Source organism: Aotus nancymaae, unplaced genomic scaffold, assembly GCF_030222135.1.
Source record: "Aotus nancymaae isolate 86718 unplaced genomic scaffold, 86718_ANA_hifiasm-v0.15.2.pri h1tg000065l, whole genome shotgun sequence".
NCBI lineage: Eukaryota > Metazoa > Chordata > Mammalia > Primates > Aotidae > Aotus > Aotus nancymaae.
Genome location: NW_026988480.1, coordinates 15462378 through 15489343, shown reverse-complemented (window position 1 = coordinate 15489343; position 26966 = coordinate 15462378). Strand labels below are relative to the sequence as shown.

The 26966-nt window shown below is 38.4% G+C and overlaps 1 protein-coding gene across 4 annotated transcripts in view; it reads right to left on the bottom strand.

Annotated features, from left to right (window-relative positions):
* The window catches only part of AMPH (amphiphysin), a 270671-nt gene that overhangs the window by 48709 nt on the left and 194996 nt on the right, over positions 1–26966 (bottom strand). For all 4 annotated transcript variants that reach the window (XM_012473724.2, XM_064366759.1, XM_064366761.1 and 1 more), the window contains exons 12-17: positions 20371–20487; positions 16933–16956; positions 14905–14928; positions 12042–12074; positions 6645–6701; positions 1731–1856 (exon numbers count right to left, since the gene is read on the bottom strand). In XM_012473724.2, the coding sequence (XP_012329147.2) occupies positions 1731–1856; positions 6645–6701; positions 12042–12074; positions 14905–14928; positions 16933–16956; positions 20371–20487 (381 nt within the window). The remainder of the gene's footprint in view (positions 1–1730; positions 1857–6644; positions 6702–12041; positions 12075–14904; positions 14929–16932; positions 16957–20370; positions 20488–26966) is intronic.

Below are 26966 nucleotides of genomic sequence, written 5' to 3'. Positions count from 1 at the left end.
ATATCTATATTAGCTATTACATAGTAGGTACTTATATAATTGGTGACCACTAATATTGTCCACTGGAAAAGCATAAATCTGGATTCTGAAAAAAACCAAAAGCCTACTTAGATCAGTTTGTTGCAGTGAGGATGGGTGTGAGAAGTATATGAACATGGCACTCTTAGAGGGGATCATGGAGAATCAACAACATTCAGCCTGTATTGAACACCTTAGCTTGTCTATTCCACATCTCCAATCTATTGCACAACAGCAAATGCTGGCCCTGCTCAAACACATGGGCATGACAGTATTAAGCCTTACACTGAATAGTCTTGGGCATAAAATCAATGGACTAGTTTTAAAACACTGGTGAAGATGAAGTCTGTGCTGCTCTTCAAAATAGGGATTTGATGAGAGCTTTTCTGAACTGAAACAATTTCCCTCAACACCTAAATCGATATCTTTTTAAGTCCCTGGCATTATTCATATTCCTTTAAAAATCAATTATCTTCTTAATTACAACAGTAGTCAAAAAATAAACTCTATTTTTCCCTTCCTTTGTTATTTAAATAATCTTAAAGCTAGGGTGAGTAGACAGATCACCATCAGACACCAAATGAAAAAGCACTATCTGCATGGACTTGCTGAAATCTCCAGTGAATCTGGGAGCAACCACGGACACAACACTCCCTGGTCTAAAGTCCCTGCAAGCAATGCCCCTGGGAGAGATTCAGTCCAGCTTTAAGTGTTTTCCATTACTATCTTGCACTATTATTTTTCTACTTGATTAATAAACTGTTGATGTCACAGATGACCTACCATTTTCCCTGTAAAATGACTTAAGGCACCAACAACATGAAGTTGACTCATTTGAAGTACGACTCATTTCTCTAGGTATCTAATCTAGGGAATGTTATTTTTGCTAATAGAGAAATTGGTTTTCCTATTTGTACAGTCTGTGAAGGCTGGAAATGGTACTCTGATTAAAATTGTTGGAAGACATTTTTCTGCATTTCATAAATAAATGACTTTTCACTCACCATGGGTATTTTGAACTCTACACTTTCATAGGTATTACAATGTCCAATTCTATTTGGCACATATCAAAGCTCATCCCAGTTTGCGACGTGGTGTTCTTTATGGCTGCATGTATCAAGGTAAGAGCAGGTTTCCAGGCAGAAAAATGGATCTCTATCCCAGTACAAAAACATCCTCAATGTCCATATTATTATAAGAGCCATCAGCAAACTTAATTGTGAGCAAATGGTGGTGCACATAAGAATCCTCATGGAGTCAGAGAGTTGTGACATGGCATTTCAACACCTCACTGGACCTTAACCAGCCTACAAAACTACTATTGTAAGTAATCAATATGTACCCACAACTAACAAAGTAATTATTCTGTTTATCACATGCAAGTTCCCTAATGAAGGCACATGTCCAGCTGTCACAGGTAGAACAAAGCATTAACAGGTCTGATTACTTACCAGTTCTACAGCCCATCTCCTGTGCTATACCTGTGGCTATGCGACAGTTTTCTTTAGATCATACGAGTAGTTATCTGGATATTTTCCGTATTAAAAAAATGAAAGCGAATAGGAATGAAGGCTATTTGAACCCGGGAGCTATGACAGATATGAAGCATGTCTGCCCGAAGTGAAGAAAGATGAAAGCGATGCATGTGACCATGAGATGAGCATGGCTGCGGCAGCGAGGCAGATGGAGGGTAGGAGGGAGGTGGCACTCACCACGGCCTCCTCTACTGGCTCCTCAGCCCGAGTGTCCATTCCAAGGTCCAGCCCAACAGCGGGTGTGACAGCGGCCAGGGGCTCCTCTACCTTCGGCTCTGTGGGCAGAGCCTGTTCAGATTCAGCCTTGGAGTGTTTGTTTTGAGGGTTAGAGGAAAAAGATTCAACAGGTGAATAGATAACATTACAGAATATTGGACAATTAAGATTTTCTTTGTCATCCCATAGGCAACTAGCTTCACGAAATCTTTGCTGCAGAAAAGACACCCATATTTGGCATCATAGGCCTTAAGAGAACTGAAAAGACTAGGTATGGAGTCTTATTAAACTGCTTTATCATCATCAAGAACTGTCATTTCCCTAGAAGTCAGGCAAGACTTACTGTTGTACCTACCCATTTTACCTACTTGCAACATTTTGACTACCCAATTACCTATGATAGCTATAAGAGACTCTGCTACTTTGCAGAGAGAGGAGAGAGAGAGAGAGAGAGAGAGAGAGAGAGAGAGAAAGAGAGAGAGAGAGGAGAGAGAGAGAGAGAGTGACAGCATGACAGAGCAGTAGTTCAGGGTCTTTCAGTTTTATGAATATGCATTGCACCCAAAAAGTGAAAGGGTCGTTCTAATAATCAGACTAAAATGCATTCATTTGACCCAACAGGTCACTGTGAGGCTAGTGTTCCACTTCCAAGTCTGGTAGGAACAGACCCAGCTACCTAGCTATTCTCTACCACAATCATAGATAGTTTACTGCCTTGTTGTGAATTCCTGTTCAGTCCCTTGTTCCCTTTCACCCTCCAACAAAACCCTTAGTAATGCATTTATTTCATGTAATTGTTTAAAGAACCACTGGGTAGTATTCTCTCCATGGTATCAATTACACTCCCTTAATTGTGTAGGCAGGGTGAGGTCTTTTTGCTCCAACAAGACCTCTACACGTAGACATCATCCTGATTCCAATTACATATATGCTGAATCAGGCTTCTGGCATCTCTTAGATTAAGGCCTTTTCGTTTTAAAATTAGCAATATAAACTAACAACAAGCTATTTAAAGCACCACAGCCAATGCATGTCACTAAAACTACTGAAAGTATGCCTTCTTTTTCCATTCTTATTAATAAAAACATATTTATCTAGCATGTTCCTAGATATGCTAGAAAGATCCATCTTTCACTAAATGGATGGCCATTAGAGGGCTCATAAGATCCTTTTCTGTCATCAAAACACTTAAACTGTAAAAAAAGTTTAAAAGTGATTTCCCATTGAAGTAAGAAGTATTTAATTAATGCTGTGATTAGAGAAATCAGTAACTTCAATCCGACTCATCATAAGCAATCAAAACCCACCTCTATTTGTCCTGTACATTCATCTGAATCAGTGCACATGGCCAAGTTTCACAAAGCAATGATGGAAAAGTTATGCTGAGATGAAATAAAGTGAATAGGAATAGCCTAGTGTTGGACAAATACACAAAATATTTGTCTTATGTCTCCCACCAAATCATTCCATTTTTATGCATGCCAGGGTCACACCACCATTCTTTTCAAAGGGCATAATAAATTCAAAGGACTGGTAGATGTGTGCAGACATTTGATTTTTTATGAGCTTTTTTAAGCTTTAAGAGGTGGTCTGACACAATTTTTAAGAAAGAATGAGATAAAATCCACACTAATATGCTCTCAGGAGTCCTTTATGGAAAAATACTTCACTTTTATTGTTTGAAAAGAATTATCTTCATAATGGAACAAATTTTCATAACAGCAAACAGATACTGTAAGCGCTCAGGGAATGATCCTACCATTTAGGAAGTCAGGATGATTTGCTATGACAGCCTGGTATCAAATGACCTACACAATGAAGGACACAAGGGTAATTTGAGAAAACAGCAAGAAATCCACGAGCAGATGCTGTTCCCTGCAAGCGGAGTCTACATTACAGAAGAAGTAAGAGTGAAGCCAGATGAGAAGCCAAGAGAAGTTTTAAAACATGAGTCAAAGAAATACATTGTCCTATATTTTACAAAATGCCAGGATATCTTAAAATGCAAAAAATATTTGCATCAGAGTCTTGGTTTCTTAGAAGTCTGAAGAAATTCTGACATTTTGTAGAAGGCAGGAATGAATAGCTAGGGTGATTTTATAAATGAGTCTAATTGCATTTGGTTATTAAAATTTGACAGTGAGACTGTGGTGTAGTATAAAGAGAACCTAAGATTGCTTACATCCCCACAAGTCACAACGTGTTTCACATACGATAATATCACATGAAATTTTACAATATGGCACTACAACTTAAATTCCAGGAGGATAGTATAACTCAGTAAATGATGAGTAACAATGAAGCATGATTCTATATAAAATCAGCTACCCAACATTGGAAATAGAAGCCACCTCTGTACTTCTTCTAAGATAATGTAAAATTGTATTTTGTCAAGAGAAAGGGAAAAACAAAGATAAAATGTGAGCAACCTCTTGTGGAGACATTTACTATAGTCCTGTGGGGATCGTGCCCTGCGTTCACCATTTTTTCTACAAGATGCCTCCCTTGACAGACATTGCAAACGGCTTGATCCCATGCCACACCTATTTTGGAGTGCTGGTAATGATTTCCTGTTGTTTGCTTCAGTAGCAGTCACTGTGCATTCAGAGAAGAGATGCATCCTTTACAGATACTGGTGGCAGCTGATGCCACAGTGGTTTAACTCTGAGGACCATAAACAGAATTATTCCTCTAGAATAAAATGAGGAGTGTAGCCTTGCGGCACCTTTTCTGGTATCCTTTGTGATAAGATGAAAGGCGGGTCAACACAGAGGAAGAGGAGATGGGTTGGGAAAGCAGGGGCAGAAATCTAGTCATATCCAATGTGGGCTTGTATCCGGTTTCTCCAGTCCTGAGAGAGCTAATTTAGTGAGAACTGAAAAAGGGTTTAGAGGCAACCCTGTGCCCTGAGCAAGATCTGATTCAAAAGGGTTTCAACTCGTACTCAAAAGATGTCCTGCGGGGCCATATGATGCAGGCTGGGAGATGTACAGCTGATTACCAACTTCACCCCCTACCTGGCTTAGAATAGTCAATGAGCCAAACACTGGGAAGTTTTGCTGCTCTTGGGAAGATCCTGTACAATCACGACTCACTGGGAGACATCAGTTCACTGTGATTTCCTAGATCAGAGGGCAGGGCCAAGGTTAGCAGCATTTGCAAAACTCAACATGACAAAGCTAAGTTTCTCAATGGAAAGAAGGGGCAAGATGTCTGCTTCAGAGAATACATACAAAGAGAAGGGAAAGTTCCTAGGACCAGTCACGGATGGTAGGGAAAGGTTCACCAAAACTTAAAAACAACTGAATTCTAGACCTGAATCTTTTGCAGCAATGTAGTAGGTGTGAGTTTAATTATAACCAATTGCCTTTCTTTTTATACTGGTATTTCTCCATTTTTCATAAACCATTAATGATTGACAATTAAAAGTTTCATTCTCCATCTTCATCACCTGGCTGGAGAATCATCAATGAACACGACAAATGAGTTTCACTGGATCCATTACTAACACAAGTATAATCTGTATTTGCAACATTTAAATATTTATTTGCAGGCCAGAGAGATTCTACCTTTCAGCTGGTTGCCCAAAAGGCAAAAGAGTGACAATTGATTGACAGGGTATGAGAGACACACTTGACTTTGCAAATATATCAAACCAGCCTTGAAGACAAACTTTCCAGAACAGAATTCCTTACTTAAAAATAAAAGTTTAAAAGAAATTCTTTCTCATTAATCTCAATCCCAAGTATCCAATATGAAAGCCAGGAGCTGGGATAATTATGCACTATTCCCATGGGAACACCATAGTGCCACAAATAATCCTCATGAACTAGTCTCAAAGAGCCCAAATCCTCTGAAGTGTAGCAATGACATGCTCAAAACTGACATTTCTTAAGGTCTCTTCATTCATCCTTACTAGTAAGATTTAAGCTGTTGCTAAAAATGTTTCCTATAATAACTGCAACACTCATCTTTTTTTTTTTAACAACAACAAATGCTTTTAATTGTACAAAGAGGAGAACACATCTGAGTTGTGTGTTTTGTTTTTTTTTTTTTTGAGGTAGAGTCTTGCTCTGTTGCCAGGCGCCAGGCTGGAGTGCAGTAGAGCGATCTCGGCTCACTGCAACCTCTTCCTCCCGGGTTCAAGCAATTCTCCTGCCTCAGCCTCCCGAGTAGCTGGGACTACAGGCATGTGCCACCACGCCCAGCTAATTTTTGTATTTTTTAGTAGAGATGGGATTTCACTATGTTGGCCAGGATGGTCTCGATCTCTTGACCTCGTGATCCGCCCACCTCAGATCTTTTAAGAATCTCCTCAAACACCAAGAGCAACTATTTCTATTTCTTACTCATCTCCCAACTAAGCTTTTCTCTCTCCTCTCATTTAGCAGCCAATTAGGAATCACAGCTCTACTATGCACTATTGCTTTCTACCTCCCAAAAAGGGGAGGGATGAGATGAGAAATGGGGTAGTTTCAGATTCAAGAAACAAAGATTTATTTTGAAGCATGAATTCTTGAGGCAATTTCACTTTAAATACTGGAGCTTAAGTTATATTCATATGGAAATATACATGTCCTCAATGGATACACTGTGTTCCACTGGGGTTCATAATTAGGAGACTGGTTTTTGCTGGAATGACTGTGCCTATATTAATAGAAATAACCCAATGCAAAGTCACACTGAGGTTTTACAGATACTTTCTCTCTTGTTTCCTAGAAAAGTATGGATCCAGAAACCACATTCTGGATATTGAAACTCTAGACAGCCTAGAATGAATGAAACCACATTCTGGATATTTAAACTCTAGACGGCCTTTAGAACATTCAGTGATAACTAACAACTTCCTGAGAGCACAAACCCAAATCAACTTACCAAGTTGCAGATCATACTTTGGTCTGTCTGCATGTTGAATAATGAAGTATCCTGGGGCTGAAAATCAAGAATAAAAATAGAAAATTTTAAACAAACAAGCCCATTCAAAAATGGGCGAAGGATATGAACAGATACTTTACAAAAGAAGACATACATGAGGCCAACAAGCATATGAAAAAATACTCATCATCACTGGTCATTAGAGAAATGCAAATCAAAACTACATTGAGATACCATCTCACGCCAGTTAGAACGGCGATCATTAAAAAATCTGGAGACAACAGATGCTGGAGAGGATGTGGAGAAATAGGAACACTTTTACACTGTTGGGGGGAGTGTACATTAGTTCAACCATTGTGGAAGACAGTGTGGCGATTCCTCAAGGACCTAGAAATAGAAATTCCATTTGACCCAGCAATCCCATTACTGGGCATATATCCAAAGGATTATAAATCGTGCTACTATAAGGACACATGCACACGAATGTTCATTGCAGCACAGTTTACAATAGCAAAGACCTGGAACCAACCCAAATGCCCATCGATGATAGACTGGACAGGAAAAATGTGGCACATATACACCATGGAATATTATGCAGCCATCAAAAACTATGAGTTCGCGTCCTTTGTAGGGACATGGATGAACCTGGAAACCATCATTCTCAGCAAACTGACACAAGAACACAAAATCAAACATCGCATATTCTCACTCATAGACGGGTGTTGAACAATGGGAACACATGGACACAGGGAGGGGAGCACTATACACTGGGGTCTGTTGGGGGGAGTGGGGGGACAGTGGGGGGTGGGGAGTTGGGGAGAGATAGCATGGGGAGAAATGCCAGATATGGGTGAAGGGGAGGAAGGCAGCAAATCACACTGCCATGTATGCACCTATGCAACAATTTTGCATGTTTTTCACATGTAGCCCAAAACCTAAAATGCAATTAAAAAAAAAGGTATTTAAATTAGCTACCATCAAGAGTGTGTGTGTGTGTGTGTGTGTGTGTGTGTGTGTGTGTAGAGAGAAAGACTCCATCTATCTACCTATGTATCATCTATCTATCTATCTGTCTATCTATCTATCTATCTATCTATCATCTATCTAAATTTTTTTTTGAGAAAGGTTACCTTCTGTCTCCCATGCTGGAGTATAGTGGTATGATTATGCTTACTGTAGCCTCCACTGAGGCTTGGCCTCCCAAGCAGCAGAACTACAGGCGCACATCACCAAGCCTGGCTAATTTTTGTATTTTTTGTATAGACAGGGTTTCATTCTGTTGCCCAAGCTGGTCTTGAACTTCTGCGCTCAAGAAATCTGCCCACCTCAGCCTCCCAGAGTGCTAGGATTACAGGTATGAGCCACGATGCCTGGCCTCAATAAATATATTTTAAACATTTTGAAGTCCCCTTTTATTTTAAATAATTAAGACAAAAGATGCAAAAGTAAGTTTTAATGATAGTTATTCTAAATACAAGTCTCGGCTAGCAGGATACTATAAGCGTCATTAAACAAAGGGCACTGGCTTCAGGGGCATCGTTAGTCTACAGCGTCTCTTCTGGCTGTTGATACCAAATCAGAAGACAGTGGTTGAAGTCCCCAAATTTAAACTTTTTAAATGTTGTAAATTCAATCTTACAATATTACCTAAGTGTTCCTTCTATGGGTTATATATGAGCCATAGGTTAAAATTTCATAAAATATGTTCATTGACCTAAACAAATCAGGTTGGAGGAAATCTAAAGGAAAAGTAATCTCTAAAGGAACTTTCATCTCTCATTACACTGGTAGCCAGGTATCCAGAGAGGAGACCCAAGTGTCCTTCCTGAGAAATCTGCTAAGTCAAGGGGAAAAAAATTGCTGGAAGAAATTGACACCAGGGGATCCCTACCAGAAAAGATGACCCAATGACTTTTGGTTGAAGATAGTGTTTTGAACACATGCAGTTACCTTTATTACCTCCTGAATCGAAACTAAACAACAAGAATGGATTTTTTTAAAGGCATAAACCTGTAAAGATGAAAAGAATGCGAAGAAAGAAATTAACAAAATGTTGAAATTGGAAAACAGATGAAAAGAGTAGTAACTTGGTGGATCAAAGAAATCTGTATCCTAAGGTGATGTTAGAAGTGGTGAAAATCAGTCCAATTTCTTCCTTAGAATGCTCAGTGGTGAAGAATTAGAAACATAAAGAGTCACGGGAAACAGGAGTAAGGGTGGTGGTAACAACAGGAGAATAGTAAAAGTCTATTACAAAGTCACCAGACCTCAAGATGTTCTTACCTATTAAGAACACCAAGCAACATCCTTGTCTACCCTAGCAGAAGACTTGAGATTAATTATACAGAGGCTGAAACAGGGTCCCTGGACTAGGGGACACACAGGTACATCAGGAAGGCAGAAGCATTAAGTATTTACATAATAAATATTGAGACCATGCACACCTCTCTCCCCACTCTGCTCCCATTTTTCCCTCAATCACCTCCATTACACTAGTAGTCAGACTTGAACCTCCCAGACAGGAGATAAGACGAATCTTCCCTGGGAAATTTGGCCAGCCCAAAAGAAAAAAAAAAATGCCTAAAGAATCTGACTTCAGAGGTTCCCAACAGAAAAGATGAGCCAGAAAGTTGTGTAACAATGCCCACAGTCAATGAACTCTATCTACCTGTACAAGTGTCCAGTCAGCTTTTCAGCATCCCACTTTTAAACATGAGTATTCAGTCAAGATCACCAAACATTTGAGAAGTCTCAAATATAAAATAAAGAAATGTAATAGAAAGGGGAAAAAAGCAAATGGAAGAAACAAAGACTTTGCAAAAAAATTCAAAACTGATTATTAATATCTTCAGAGATACAATGGAAGAGGATCATTCATGACACAAGAAGAAGGTGCTATTGGAAAATAAATATGCAGCAAACAAAAAGAGTTTTTGGAAATTGGAAAAATTATCGGGGTGAAAAATCTGTTAGAATAGTTGGAAAACAGAGAAAGTAGAGAAAGACAACAGAAAAAAGGAAACAGAAAAAAAATAATAGAATGCTAGACAGGAAGTTGACATATAAAAAAGAGAAGTGTTATGGAATGAGAAAACAAAGAAAAAAGATAAATCCATGAAATATTTTTTTTTATTTCTCCCAAACCAAAACCCATAAATTTTGAGATTAAAAAGGCTTATACAGTGGATGAAAAGAGACTCAGACCACAGCCCATCATTGTAACATTTCAGAAACCACAGCCCATCATTGCAACATTTTAATTTTTCAGAAATTCAAAAAAAAGGATTCTACAAAGTTCCAGAAGAAAGGGAGAAGAGGAAGATGAGACAGTAGAAGGAGGGAGAGAGAGAAAGAATGAGGAGGGGGAAGAAGGTTTCTTACAAAATAACAAGAATCAAAATGACAGTTTCTTGAAGGCAACACTAGGTGGTAGAATTGAGTGGAGCAATGGCCTTAAAATTCTAATGGAAAATGATTCAGCTTCTAATACCCAAACTAGTAGCATTATATTAATATATACATAGGACATTTTCAGATGTGTAAGGTCACAAACATATACCTTCCGGGTACACTTTTTTCAGAAAATGACTGGAGGCTGTGCTCCAACCAAATGAATGGTTAAACCACAAATGAGGAAACTTGCATCAGAAAACAGTGGATAGACAGGAGAGAGAGATGAAGGCAGTCCCCATGACCAACAGGATGGGAGAACCAGTGAGAACAGCTCTGGAGCAAGTCACAGTCTCAGAGTACCCAGTTCAGACCAGAGCAGCCCAGGAGGACAGACAGGTAATTTCTTCAAGAAGATGAAACTGATTGAATGTCTAATATTTTCAGCAAAATAGGAGATTTATATAACTACAGAGTATGGGGTTGAATATGCAATAAGTACCTAGAAAACTAAGCATATCAACCAACAGACAAATAAATAAGACCCACAATTATTACCACAAAGGAAAACAAAAATTTGGCATGGAACAAAATGTGAACTTCATGACTTGGCTGCTAAGAGTATTGTAATCACCATTATATTACCACAGATTGCCTGGATAGCTCTGATGGAACTCTATCAGAGGAAAGGCAGGAAGCAGAAAAAGGGACACATTGGGTGGGTAGGAGGTAGAAAATACTTTACGTCTTCGCCTTCCAGAGAGATGAGTCAATAGCTAATACTTTAGAAATCAAGAAGCAGCATTATTAGAAACCCATGCACACATATAGGGTGAAACCAGAGAATTTGTTAAAGGAAATGAAACTATTTACCTCTAAGAAATGGGAAATGAAAGGAGTGTATGATGGTCTGAAGTTTTAAAATAAAAGCCCTTATAAACATCATTACTTTTAAAATTATGTGCATTAATAACTCTGACGGAAATAGAAACCTGAAAAGAATGAGAAATTAATGGCAATGCCTATGATAACCTTTCAAAAGAATTGTCTGAAGATGGAAGAGATGCATTAACATATCACTTTGTGTTTGTGTGTATCTGTATCTGGATGTGGGAGTGTCAGTGGGTTTTATATTTTTATAGATAACATGGGAAAATAATGAAACTTTTAAACAGAGAATGCTATTTATGAATATATTATGCATATGTATTTAGAGAATTCTAAATGCTAAATTATTAGAAACTGTGCATGTCTGACATTCTGAGACAAAGCAGTCATCACAGACAAGCCTGTTTGAGTTCTCCATGGAAGAGATTGTCAGAACTGATCCAGGAGCCTGAGAGCCATGTGGCCGGCCTTTTACATAGGTTACACCTGCCTACCTGATGGCACATACACAGTTAATGGGACAGTTCATCTTGTGGTTCCTTTTTCACAGACTCCAGAGAAAAATAAGGCCTTATTGAACACAACTAGCATATGGTTTCTGATCTTCCGATAGCTCCTTCCTGGAGAACTGCTGAAGAGACAAGGCTCTGTGCAGTGTGGCTCCTATAGGAATCTCTAGAAGGAAGCTCCTAAAAATCTCTCACATTTTCTAAAGATCCATTTCATCAGTTCAAAACAATCCTAGCTCTTCTTTAGAACAGCTGAATCCAGTGGATCTCTCAGATCAGAACAACTTCTAATTTCTAGCAGAGGAATTGGTAGAAGGTAGAATCCCATGGTAGAGCTAATCATATTAATAAAAGCTAAACTAAAGTCAAGGAGCACTTAGCGTGTGCTAGACTGCTGGGCTAAACACTCTGTTGCATATCTCATTTAATCTTCACAATAATCATGCAATGTTGCCACAATTCTGTTTACATTATTCAGTTTGTAAGGAGTGGGGTCCAATGTTGTGCTGACATTCTTAATCATAAGTGGCACAGAGAACCAAACTACATTGAAAAAAAATGTGCATCATTCTCAGCAGATGGATCTCGTAAAAAAAAATAGATTCCTTACCTGTGTGAATCCATTAAATGAACCACCAGAAGCCTAAACAGAAACGAAAATCAGAGTGTGTTATTGTTTTCATTACCATTTTTGTAGGACCAGTAAATATCCATTAGACAAGTTGGAAAGTAAAGACTATCACAAATTTTAAAATAATACAAAAGGTTGCTGTGCGTGAAAGAACTTAGGAAATGCAAAAGGCCACACTGTATGATTTTAAGTAGGCTGACAAAAAAAAGGTTAATTTTACAATTATTGCTGCTGCATTATTTTTTGGTGCTAACCAAAACCCACTTTCTCTATAATGAGAAGATGATTCCAGAAAAGGGCCATTACGGTTTAAGTTGCTTTTCAGGCCATTGACAGTATCTGGAAGAAGCTTTTGCAGTGTTTCTACAATGCATCATTTTGATGAACAGCAATGATGATATTTTACAGTTTCAGTGGGCCTGGGCTGAAATGTTTCATGTGTTCTTATTGGAGTGGAACCACTTTAGGAAGATTAAATTAGTCTCTGCTGCTCTCGGTTTAGCACATTTTTAGTACCTGAATAGTAGGGAGAATAAACTCAGAAAATGAGATGGTAACATAGACTCTCATTAGTTTCCAACACAATCATTCTGCTTTGTGTGTGTGTGTCTATGTTGTTGGGTTTTTTGTTGTTACTGATGCTGCTGCTTTTTTTTTTGGTCAACCTATTTGTGTTTGGTTTGCACAGATTTCAAGAAGTACATGACACTCTCTTAGCGAGATCAGGCCTCCTAGAAGATAGTGATGGGTAATGAAGCAGGTGAGAGACATGAGAAAAAACAGAACCTACAGAAGTCTTTGGCTAGCCTATGCTACAGACTAGGGTAAGTACCTCGTCTTTGTCAGCCTCTATTTCTTGGTACAACAATCCATATCTCTGGTTAGCAATTTCATCTTCAGATAAATCTGAGTTGTTGATGTCCTGGTCTTGGGAACTAGCAGAAATCTCAGTGCTAGCATTCCGGGAGGTCCCCAAAATCAATGGTCTCGCTATCTCCTGGCTTTGTTCCCAGCAGCTAGCAATGGCTTGTTCCCCACATACACCTGCTACTAAGTCCACCTCTAGTTCTTCCTTGTGCTCAATGACATCTAAATGTTTCCAGCTATTATCTAAGCCTTCTGTATCTCTGATAGGCCAGTGGTTAATAGAATTCAGACAATTGGCAAATCCACTTGCTTGGCCATCTGGTATACCAGAGAATCCTGTTATATCCAAATTATTCATTGCTGAATTCAAGCTTGGCTGGCAGATTTGACCTGGATCTGTTCCCCAAGAGTCTATCTTTGCAATTCTTGGCGAGTTAACAGTATGACTACAGTTTTCAGTCACTGTTCTTTCAGACCCTTCTATTAGTGAACTTTCTGCCTTACATGAACATAAATCTCTCCCATTTGCATCACTTCCCAGAGAATAACTAAGGTCAGTCCTAGATTGAGCTTCTACTTCAAGTTTTATTGATAAAACAGCCTGATTTTTATCCCTGTCACCTACAAGAGCATTTAACACAGTTTCACACTGAAATTCTTCAGCATCTGCACTGCCTTGTGCTGGGTAATATATCATATCGTGGTTGGGAGTGTCTATTACATTTTTCTTTATGTCTTTTCTAGCCAAAACCCATCCCTCATGGCTGCCATCTTCAATATTAGATACAGAGTAGGTCTGGAGAGATGGATTCAAGATAACTGGGTGATTGGTGGGTTTGGCTCCAAAGCCTTCTATCATTCCACAATTATTGATTACCTTTTGAATTCCATCATGTAGACCTTGGTCTCTGTCAGTAAGTTCTTTTGCTATATCTCCTCTTTCCATGTCCCTTTCTAATAGGTCACTTTTCTCAAAATAATTTTCATTGTTTTTTGTACTTTCCTTATACCCTGCTCTCAGATCTTTCCTAGTTTCCACTTCATTAATTTTTAAGGTCCTATCATCTTCCTTTCCTATGGTATTAAGAAGTTCTACCACTCTGTTTCCTGTCCTTTCATATGCTTTCTCTTCAAATTCCTCTGTACCTTCTAGTGTCTTGATATCAATAGCTCCAGTGTCTACCTTTTGACACGTCTCCACACCTGCCCACAGAGAATCTTCTATCTTCTCTTTCTCTTCCTCTTCATCTGACTTCTTCACATCTTCATGACTTTCTTTGAACAGGCCAGCTGTGTCCATGGCTGGCATCTCTGAGTCACGTGGGTCATATGGCTGCTCCATCTCCACACAAGCAGCAATGGCAACTCCAGCCTCAGGCATGGGCTTTGGGGACAGTCGTTCATTCCCATCTGGAAGGGCTGGCCGTGGGGCATGCTCACCCTGTTCAGCTACAGTGGGCCAGTCAGCAGACGAAAGCAGTCTGGTGGATAATCTTATGCCTTGCTCTGCTTCGGAGAGACATGCAGAGTCTTCTCCAAACCCACCTGAGGTAATTTCCTGGCTGACCCTGTCTGTACTAGCATCAGGGCCCCAAGTAAATGCACCTATATCATTTTGAGATCTTTGAATTTCTTCGGCCAACCCACTGTCTGGAGTTTCCTCCATGATCAGGTTACACAAGGACAGACTTTCTGAAGAGTCAGGCTTTAAAGTATGCAGAAGAGCAAAGGAAAAAAAAAAACAAAAACAAAAGATGAAATAGATCATGGTAAGATTTGGTGAGAAACAGAAAGCTCTTCAGGTGGGTAGCACCAGTAAGCCAAACTGGAAAGTGTTGATGTTCGTTGGCTTAAGGTTTAAATCTATGACCAGCAATGCCACGGGGAAACAATTTACTCTAGAAAATATACTATATGTAATGCATATTAAATACCAAAAAAAAAAGAATCCAGAATTTTCTGGATATTTACCTACCGGCTGTACCAAATCAGTGCTTGTCTGTATGGGTAAAGAAAATAGTAACAATAAGGCAAGAGAAGAAAATTCACTAACACAATAAAATCCTCTGCTGTCTCGAGTCAATATTCTGCTGGAGGCTATAGCTTTTACTGGTTTAGGATCAAATTTTACAACTTGTTTTGTGATGCGAATGATTTTTGTTCCAAAATTGTTTAAGACCACTGTAGAAAAGGCACAACTGAAACATAAAGAAAGCCTCTGTCATTTTCTAGCATCAACAAGGATATTTTATGGCTAGTACATGACTTCTGCTTTAGCAGACTCTGAAATGTGAAGTTTCAAACGCATAAGCAAATTTGAGAACATCAGACTAAGATCAAACACTAGAGGTCAAGAAATTACACAGTAGCATATATTCTAACACAGTATCAGAAGAAAATCTTCCCCAAACTCATCCTATACTTTGCTCTGCCTCTGAGGTGGGTGCTTAGATGGAGGATAGTCTGATATTAACCAGTCTGACTGACTGGAGAGTTCTTTTGATGTCTTTCCCCCAAATTAGCAGCCATTTTCTCCACATAAGGAAAAAATCTTGGGAAGCTGAAAAGATTAATAGCTGTGAGCAATTACGTTCAGAAAGCCGTTGTTTTGCATTTTTGTTATCGGTACCATCCCTAGCAAGTTTGTCCTCTGAAATGTTCAAAAGCTCCTTCTAAATGATACCTTCAGCCTTTCCATACCCTCCCAGCTAGGGAAGGAAAATGCATTACAGTTCCACTAGAGACATAAAATATTGGAATAAAAAAATAGCATGGTCTTTTTAATTTCCAAGCAAATTAACACAGAGTTGAGATTAGAATTCAAATGACTTGAACATCAATCCATGCCTGCCTTTTTTGTGAGTATATGAGTAAAACTTTTCCCTAGAAAAGATATAACTTTGTCATTGGTGGTTTCCATCGACATTTTTAATCTCTCTTCTTGAGCACTTTCCTTGAAGCTCCAGGGATCTTAAAGAGTACAGTATATCCCTGTGATTGCAGAAGGAGGGGACAGACATCTTTTGGTTTTGAACGGAGAAAGAAAGAGGCAATGTCAATTCAGAAGTGGCATTGCCCATGAATAGCTAGATTGATTAAACTCCTCTTTTGCTGCCTCACTATACATGAAAACATACAACTTAAGTTGCGTTCTTAAGACATGTGACCAGGCTTTTCTAAAACAAAGGCCCTGCTCCAAGGGATATGAGGCTGGAGAGGTGTGCAACCAATCTCCAATTTCATAGCACCAATGAGATCACCACAAAGCTGTTTGTGACACTTTCCTAACTCTAAATTCTGGAGTAATTATCCTTACACATCAGACTAGCTGAATAAACATCAGCAATAATATCTACCTTTTGTTGATACATACCAGACACCAGCTACATACTTTACAATTATCTTATTTAAACCTCACACAATCTTCTGAAGTAGGCATTGTTGCCCTTATTTTACAAATGAGAAAAACCGAGGCTTAGAGAGTTTTAGAAATTGCTCAGGCTCAAGGTTATAAGTAGTAGAGTTTGGACTCAAATCCAGGGCCATCTGGCTCTAAAGCTCAAGTTCTTATTAACCCAAGCTTCATTGAATATAATGATTTTTTAAAATGGTTTCATGTGCCAAGTAGCCCATCTCTTCTATTGTCTCATTCACACTTTCCTTGTCTTCTGTTTAAATGCAACCACAGCGGTGTGTGTCCTTCACTACCACAGCTCCTCTTGCCACCAACCACAACAGGAAGAAACAAAGGGCCAAATTATTGACCATTATCCAAATTCTTGGCCATTATTCACCCAGGAGTCTGGTCCACTGTACCCTTCCTTCACCATCATCTTCAGGTTGTGATAATGCTCAAGACTTTCAGTGACCTAATGATCATTCTAGGGGACTACACTCTCATTAAATTTATGGGTCTTCTTTCCGTTGCAAATGAAATCAAATATAACAACGTTTACAAATTTCTGGGGATCAAGATACAAGAAAACAGTTATTAGTGGCTTACCGTCCATAGGTCCCAGGGCAATGTCTGAAAGCAAATAAACAAAAATACTGTTAGCTATACAAATCTAAAACATAAAAAATGCTGAGGTGACAAAAGTTATTGAAATCATAAGCATTTTTTAAGCATTTAGTACAGCACTGCCCAATAGAACTTTCTTTGGCGATGGAAATGATCCATGTCTGTGCTTATCCAGTATGGTAGCCACTAGTCACATGTGGCTATTGAGCACAGGAAATGTGCTAGGGTAACAAAATCACATTTTAAATTTTACATAATTTTATTATGCTTAATATAAGCTTAAATTGCACTTAGCTTTGGATAGCACAGGTCTAATCAATCTTGCCTTTCACTATGTGAGTAGAAAACTATATCTGAAACACGAATGAGGTTACTTTAATACACACACACACACACACCCCCCTCATTAAAATGAAGTAAACAAGGTGTTCAAATATTAGAGCTTATCACGTCTTTGAGGAAATGCAGACCCTAATCACTGCTAATGCTATTTCCTTCCCATCTCATTCAAGAAAATATATGATGACCAGTTTGATGGCAAATGAGCCCAAGAAAAATAGTTTTTCAATATGTTGAATTAGATGATAACACACCATTCAACTAATTGGTAATCATGCAAGTTGGCAGAGTACCCCCTAAGACATATGAATGAATTACACTTACTACTGGTATTTTAATTAAAAGCTTATGGATCCTGCGGAGTGAGGCCAGATGGTTCAAATGACTTCCACTATGGGTTGCGGGAGTATGGGATACTTCTCTTTCTTATTTGCTTTATGATTGAGAATTGCTGCTAAAGCCACCTCCCTTTATGCCCATGCTTTTGTGACTAGAATAGATCCATTTTTATGCACTTACTTTGAATCACTAAATGTGAACAGCAAACTAGAGAGCTTGGCATTCCAACCTTAGAAATATGATGGTTTCCAGTTGAGATCACAGAGGCCTCATCTGGGCTGCGTATTATCGAAAGCGAGCCCTGTGGTTCTGACTGATACCTACCCACCTGGTTGGGTCCCATTCTAACTGCTCTGCACTGCCCGCCTTGCATCTCCATGCAGCCTGGCTGGTCTCTTGCTTAGCATCTTCTGGTAAGATGACTAAGACAGGAGAGGAGAATAGCTCCATGGAAAGCCACAATTTTTTGTACATAGATCTAATACATGTTTTCTGATTATCTAGATGGTTCCCATTTCATTGCTTCATAGCCCCTTAAGAATCCAAGATCATAAAAGCTAGCACATGTCTTTGCATAATGCAGATGCACCAGTATTTTCTTTAAAAGGAAGGCAGGAAATGTGAAATGTCATGTTCATCAATCCTCAGGATCATGAAAGGATGAGTTAGTGTGCACAGAAACTGCATAGATCACAAGATGAGGTGTTCTGCTAGCAGCAAGAACATCGCTTGAAAACATGGAGTCAGGTGATGGGTAAAGGAGATCACTTTGAGTGAAGATGAAAGAAGGCAGGCAGACCTAACAGTGTGTCGCTTTTTTGTCACTCAGCCAAGACTTTTGTTCTTAGCCAACGAGGAGAGGTGTGATCAGAGCTGGATTGCAGGACAACCATAGTGCAGTGATTCAATTATGGCCACCAGGAGGCTGGAGAGTTTTACTGCCTGGACCTGAGGAAGAGCACAGGGACACACACAGCTTGCCCTCACTGCGGTGATATATGTCCCTCAGAACTAAGACTTTTGAAGATTAAACCAAGGTCATTTTTGTTTAATTTTGAAGTATCTCTTAGTCTTATGGCCACATATAGTTTCATGACTTATGGATTAATGTAACCATGAATTAACATAGAAAAGGTTTTTCCCCTGGCTTAAACTTGCAGACAGAAATGCTATGAAATCTCACCCACTAATCATTCCAGCATCCACTGCAGAAACTTTGCATCTGCCACAAAAGAAATGAAGCATGGAGAGTGAGGTAGAGGAAATCCCGTGAATTCTGCTGACTGTCTATACAATGAGAGAGCTCTGAGAAGGAAGTATTGTGAATTATATGTATATTCACTTTGTACTTTTCTTGGTCACCAAGGTGGAACTCTAAAACTTGCTGACAATACTTCACATTTCTCTTAAGTATTGTTTTAGAGAACTTTCCAATGAATATTAAGAAAAGTTTAATCAACAGATTTCTGTGGTCAAGCAAATTTGGGAAACTCTAAGTTAAACAAATATAAACAGTTTTCTTTAATTGCAGAGCTTCTTAGTCTTTAATATTCTAATGCATATATCATGAATCTCCTCGAAGAGAGTTAATACAGGAGGCTTCCTGAAACATTCACCTAAGAGACCCACTTTTTTGTAAAGCATCTTTAAGGCTAGTGTCTAGACTATTAATCCCCTACTTTATTAATACCTTAGAAATTTATTGTTTCTATTTTACAGCAGGAAGGCCTTTAAAAGTTCAATCACATTCTAGAAGAAAGCATGGAATAGACATAATCCTTATTGAGGTTCATATTGAGCTATTTGTTCTCTAGCAGTTTACTGTGATATACCAAGAAGACTTCAAGACCAGGGATTCAAGCTAGGTCTCAATTCCTAGGCTGAATGTTATGATACTCTCACTAATTCATTTGAAGCATACTCTAGCAATTTTGGATTTGCCTAAATTCAAATGTACAGTGCCAACCCTATGCAAAGTACTGATATACAGTTTCTGTTTCGTCAGATTTTGAGTTAACTTCCTTCTATTAGCATAGAGAGTTGTAAACAAACTATATTTCAGAGGACCTACCCACAGGTCATTACGGCACCAACACCAGTATCCTCTGACAGAGAATGCTATGACAGTAACTATCAGAATGGAAGAAACGCGGAGAGTGAGGGAGTGATGAGCAAAAAGTGTTGGGGAAGCAAGGCGACTCTCCATCACACCATAATCATGATCACAGGAGGGAAGCTTCTTCAACGTGGAGGATGAACACAGCATCAAGTTCAGAACTATCAACACTGAAAATAGCTTCTGCTGGAGCATGCTCTCATGGTCACCGCAAACACGCCTTAACTTTCAAAGTATGAGGAAGGGAAGTAGAGAAAACAGCAAGAAGAGTAAACCCAAAGCTAAAAGAAAGAGCCTCATCTAGGGAAGCCATAGAATGTATCTTGTAAACCTGAACAGTTCTGAGTGCAAAGTGGGGCACTGGTAACAATTACTCTGGGAAGGAAAACAGGTTATGTGTGGTTATGCCAGCTCTATGGGTAGAGAAAGCTGATGGCATAGAAGGCTTAGAATAACTGATACTGAAAAGGTCCCCTTTCTACCCCTCTTTCCTACTAGGAAATATATGTCAACCAAAAATAAAAATAGGTAGCAGGCATGAAAGGTATACAGATCATTGATTACTACACTGAGTTTATTGACGTTTATGAAATGTTATCTCCAAACATCCAAAAAACACCTGATACCTGAGACATGGGTGAGTGGGTCACTCCAGCAGAACCCGCAGGTGTCACCTCCGGCTTGAAAGGGTCAAAGTCCAGATCCAGCAAAGTCTCCTCTTTCTTCACCTCAGGGACTTCGTTCTGTTAAAACAAACAACAAAACAAAACATGTATTCACTTGAATCTGATAAGACCATGATACAGCCCATGTGTAATCTCTCTAATAATATTATTGGATATCCCAAAACACATATTTATAAGCATGGAGGCTCACCCATGTGCACCCAGTTACTCAGCTAAATGCAGTGAGAAGGAAATAACTAACTCTGTCCAAGTATAACCTAAGCTGCCCTGGAACGTGTCCCTAGCTCCAGCTCCTGTCCTTTGTCTAGCTCCAAGTCCAGTTAACAATGTTCCAAGGATGTATTCTAATGTCACCAAGATGCAAGGAATCTTTTTCTCTGTTAGGTCAGAGAATTTAGATCAAGAAATTACAGATGACTTAGTCAATAAAACGGGCCACGATCTGGACCTATTACAGCAATATTGCTGATGTTCCTCTGGGAAGGTAAAATTTTAAAAGGAAGAGGTCACTGTGTACTGCTGATCACATCCCACCTGCTCCATTCCCTCACTGGCACCCTATCCCTTGATTTCGTTATCATTTGATCCAGTCTTCGTCCATAGTACTGTTAGTTTCAATTGTGTATGTGTATGAGTCAGGATGAATGGGAAGGAGAGAGGAGGGAGACAGCCATGTCTCCCAACATTAGCTGCAAAATGAGCTCCTATTAATAATATTTTTGGATTAGAAAGAAGGTAAGCCAAATAAGACACAGGAGGAAAGTCCTGGTTTGATAATAAAAAAAATCTACAATACTACACACAAACATTTGTCCATTTATTTGCAGTATCATGATACATGAAAACAATGTGGGCTTGAAGTCGGCCTAAGCCCGGCTCAAGTTACACAGTAAGGGGCAGGGCTAAGATAATGCCCTATAAAGTATATCACAGAAAAGAGAGTTGGGGTCAGTTTTCATACAGTTTAAATTACATGTGTTTAGCATTCAATATAAACTTCTTTCAAAACACTTTGTTGCCTAGAAATTGAAACGTCAAACCAATGGATAAAGTATTACATAATAGCAGATTTTTGGAGACAGATTTTTGAAGAACAGGAGTTATTTTAATTAACATTAATCACAGACATTAAAAACTGAGAAATGTATGAAAAGTGAGGGGATATAACCTAAAAGCTTTTCTTGGCATATCTGCACTCATTGCAGAAGAAAGCTGCTAATATATCATGCTATTAGCCTTGCCTTTTTCTATTTTGTAGCATGAGTACTCCCCATATATGCTTCAAAAAATTTCATAAGGATAATGCCCCTCTGAGATCTCTCCTTTCTTTAATAATTATAAGCACAAAACTATAGACTGATTCCCTATTGAAAATCTGCATAAGCTTTGTTTTTCACCAACTTTTATGTTGGTACAAATTATATTTTTAAAATTTAGTAAACATATTATACTTGGAGTATGATAGGCACTGTTTTAAGAACTTTACACATAAAGAACATTACCTCATGTTAACACACTTTGGTGCAGGCTCATGTTGACAATACTTTATTGCCTTTAAAACATTTATCTTGCCATGTTTTCCAAACTGCATTGTACCTGCATTGTCAAATATAATCCCTACAAAAAATTGAGGGAGAGATGGCAGCAGTTTCTCATTTGGGAGAATGAAGAGAATTGGCTGGACGGTTATCTATTGCCATGGTCCCCAGCTGCCATGCAGCAGAGGTAAGACTGCAGTTGGCACCTCTGACTCCAATGCCTGCCAGGCTGCCACTGACGACCCAGTCCCATGTTTCTCAAATAGGGGCCCCAAGAATCTGCAGAGGAATTCTCAAAGTTCTACAAGTTTTCCATAAAATGTTAGGCCATGTGAATATATTCATTATTACCTTTTAAGCCAATGAATCCCCTTAAAAAAGCTCAAATGGGAATTTAGAGATCAAGAATGAAAAGGGGCATCAGACTTTAAGGGGCTATGCTCAGACTTTGATTGAGATCAATCTGGTTTTATACCCCAATTTTACCACTTGCTAGCTGTCTCTCCGTGTCCAATTCATTCAGTTTCTTTGAGCCTCGGTTTCTTCATGAATAAAATGGGATTAATAATACCTAATAGGATTACCATGAGTAATAAAGGTGATAAATGCACATGTACATAATATCTAGGAAATACTCAAAATGGAAATGGAAGCTAATGTTATTAATTACTATTAGTAACAATGCATACATGTGATTATGGTTTGGTTCTGTGTCCCCACCCAAATATCATCTTGAATTGTAATCCCCATGTGTCAAGGGAGGGACCTGGTGGGAGGTGACTGGATCATGGGGGTGGTTTCCCAGATTCTGTTCTCACGAAAGTGAGTGAGTTGATGGTTTTAAAGTGTGGCACTTCCCCCTTTGCTCTCTCTCTCCTCCACCATGTAATAATGTGCCTTGCTTCCCCTTCACCTTCCGCCATGATTGAAAGTTTCTGGAGGCCTCCCCAGACATGCAGAACTGTGAGTCAATTAAACCTTTTATTCTTTATAAATTACTCAGTCTCAGGTAATTCTTTACAGCAGTGTGAAAATGGACTAATACAATATGTGAGTATGTAAAATCACTGTCACCAAATATCCATAATGCCAATTTGACTGCCTTCAAAATACGCAGCTGTTTTTTTCAAGCTTAACTTCTACTTAGCATTGCCCTCTTGGTCTTGAGAATTATCCCTTAAGTTACTCATGTCAAAGAGTATTTTGGTAAAGCTACAAAAATAGCAATAGGATTTTGCCTGTTTGTGTAGTATTCATTGTTAAATGGGCAGGAAAGTACTCACAATTCTGTCATTACATTTTGAAACACAGTAAGGTGTAATTTTTCTCAACAAGACAAACGAATCCTGTACATCTTAATTACAATTAGAGTACATATAGTATGGTCCCAACATCCTTAGCTTTTTGGGAACTTGATCATAAGTACTGCTTTACCATCAAAAATCTGCAAGGGCTGACTTGGAATGTGGTCTAAGAAAGGAGACCAGTTGTGGAAACCACAATGGGGATAAATCTTCCAACAGGAAAACACTGCCAATTACAATAATCTGTGCTGTTTCATGAGGTGTCTTCTACCTGGGACATCTAAGTTTATTAGTAAGTTGCTGGACCTCTTGCAGTGAAGATGTATAATTTGAGCATAATCCTTATGCCTAACCTTGCCATGTCTTCATAATAGATGGATTTTACTTCTCCATACCTTACATGGGGTTGACCATATGTCATGGTTTAGCTAATGGATATTAGTTAATGTAATGCAAGCAAAGGCTTGAAATGTGCTTGCATGGCTTGCTGGTTGGTTTGTATTTCTGTCATTCACCATGAAAAGTACAGCCTTGGGTAGCTGTTAGTCCCAAAAGAATGAGAGACACATGAAGCACATGTGGACCAAACATAATCTAATTTTCTAATCAGTGTTAAAGATAAATTCATACAAAGAACCAGAGAAAAGAAGACTTTTCACTAACAAAAGAACAACATGAAGGTAGCAGCAGATTTATCACCAGAAATAATGAAGCAAAAAGCCAGTGAGGCAAAGTACTAAGAAAAAGAAACTGTCAACTTAGAATTATATGCCTCTTGAAAATATTTTTTTTAATAAGAATACAATGAAGATTTTCAGACAAACAAAATCAGAAAGAATACATCACCCTTATATCCACACTACAACAACGTGAAAGACATCTTTCAGGCAGGGGAAGATGATACCAGATGGAAATACGCATCTATACAAAGGAGGAGCACCAGAAACAGTAACTACCTAGGTAAATATATGTGAGTTTTTATTATTTAAATCTTTTAAAAAGATAATTGGCTACTTAAAAAAAAACAAAGTAATGTGAAGTTTATAACATAGATAAAGTAAAATCCATGACAAAAATGGCATAAAAAACAGAAGTGAGGAAATGACAGTATATTATTATTAGATTTTTATACACTACTTTAAATGACATTGTGTCATTGAAAGTTAGACTGTGATAAATTAAAATGTATACTAAAACTCTAAAGTAACCACTAAAATAACAAAGAAGTTATAGCTAATAAGCAAATAAAGAAAATAAAAGAGAATAAAAAAAGTTCAATGAATACAACAAAAGAAAGCAGAAAAAGAAGGGTTAAATGAACAGAAACAATGGAAAACAAGTGATCAATGTGTTAGATTTAAACTTCACCTTATGAATAACCTATGAAAATTGTCTAAATCATGCAATTAAAAGGCAGAGATTATTTAATTATACAAAAACAAAACAAAACAAAAACAAGACCCAACTAGATACTGTCTATAAGAAACGAACTTGAAATATGTAGACACAAATAGTTTCAAAGTAAAAGAATATAAAGATACACCATGCCAATATAACCAAAAGTAGTAATTACATTAATAAAAAAGTAGATTTCAAAGCAAAGAATATTATCATAAAGAGGATCGATCATTGCCTAAACACTTCTGCACTCAGTTACAGAGCTTCAATATAAAGCAAAAATCAAGAGAGCTGTAAAGAAAAATAAAAAGTGCACACATTTTTATAGGAAAGACTTCAATACTCCTCTTTCAATAATTGAAAGAACAAACAGAGAATATGAGCAATGGTATAAAAGAATTAGATAACACTATGACTAAACTTGACCTAATTTACACTTATAACATTCTATCTAACAACAGCAGAATATACATTCTTTTTAAGTGTACATGGAAATGTAACAAAATAAGAAGTATCCTGGGACATTAAATAGGTCTAAATTGCCGGGTGCGGTGGCTCATGCCTGTAATCCCAGCACTTTGGGAGGCTGAGGCGGGTGGATCACGAGGTCAAGAGATCGAGACCATCCTGGTCAACATGGTGAAACCCCGTCTCTACTAAAAATACAAAAAATTAGCTGGGCATGGTGGCGCGTGCCTGTAATCCCAGCTACTCAGGAGGCTGAGGCAGGAGAATTGCCTGAACCCAGGAGGCGGAGGTTGCGGTGAGCCGAGATCGCGCCATTGCACTCCAGCCTGGGTAACAAGAGCGAAACTCCGTCTCAAAAAGAAAAAAAAAAAAAAAAAATAGGTCTAAATTAATTCTTTTTTCAAGCCCCTATCTGTGGTTTTATTTCTAAAAACAAACAACGAATAAACAAAATGGAACCTCATTCTTGGATATACAGCCAGAGACAATGCTAAAGTTCCCGGTACAACTCTATTATAAAGACACATGCATGCATGTGTTCATTGCAGCAATATTCACAACAGCAAAGACATGGAATCAACCTAACTACTTATCAGTGAAAGCCTGGGTAAAGAAAATGTGGCATATATATATATACTCATACATACATACACACACACACCATGGAATACTATGCAGCCATAAAAAGAATAAGAACGGAGCTGGAGGCCATTATCCTTAGCAAACTAACCCAGGAACAGAAAACCAAATACCACATGTTCTCACTTACAAGTGAGAGCTCAATGTTGAGAACACATGAACACAGAGAGGGAAATAACACACACTGGGGCCTATTGGAGGTGGAAGGTAGGAGGAGGGAGAAGATTAGAAAAAATAGCTAATGGCTACTAGGCTTAATACTTGGGTGAGAAAATAATCTGTACAACAAACGCCCATGACACAAATTTATCTTGGGTGACAAACCTGCACTTGTACCCCTGAACTTAAAATGAAAGCTTACTAAAGACTTGCCGCATTAAAGAGCACAGCATGAAGGTGGATGCCATATGCATACTCAGTCCACTCTTCTCCTAGTGGCCTCATCAAATGAGATGCAGCCTTCTTCCTCTCCCTGGCAGTTTTAAGACCCCATGTACCCCAGCTGGAAAAAACTGTCACTGAATTACCTCTGCCTTCAACTAATTTAAAAACATTCAAGCCACACAAAGTATAGTCTCTGCCCACACTGGAATTAAAATGGAAATCATTAACAGAATGGTTTCTAGAAAATCCACAAATATTTTAATCATCCAGAATGATCTCTGCAAAATCCACAAATAATACTCTTCTAAATAACCCAACAAGTCAAAAAAGAACACAAAGTGGAAATTAGAAACCTGAATGAAAATGAAAACAATATATAAAAGTGTGTGGGATTCTGCTAAAGCAGTACTTAGAGGAAAATTTATAGCGCTAAACCCCCATATAAGAAAACAAAAAAGGTCTGAAATCATTAACCTCACCTTCTTTTTACCCTGAATACTAGAAAAAAATATATAAACAGAGCAATAAAACTCAAAGTAGAAACTGGAAATTATACAAATTAGAGTGGAAATCAATGAAACGGAACACAAAATACAGAGTGAGAGCAAGAAAAAGAGAGAATTAATAAAACCAAGGGCTAGTTATTTGAGAAGATCAATAAAATTAATCAACATTTAGCCAGTCTGATCAGGGTTAAAAAAACAAAAAAAAAAGAGAGAGGCCAGGCGCGGTGGCTCACACCTGTAATCCCAGCTCTTTGGAAGGTCAAGGTGGGCAGATCATGAGATCAGGAGATCAAGACCAT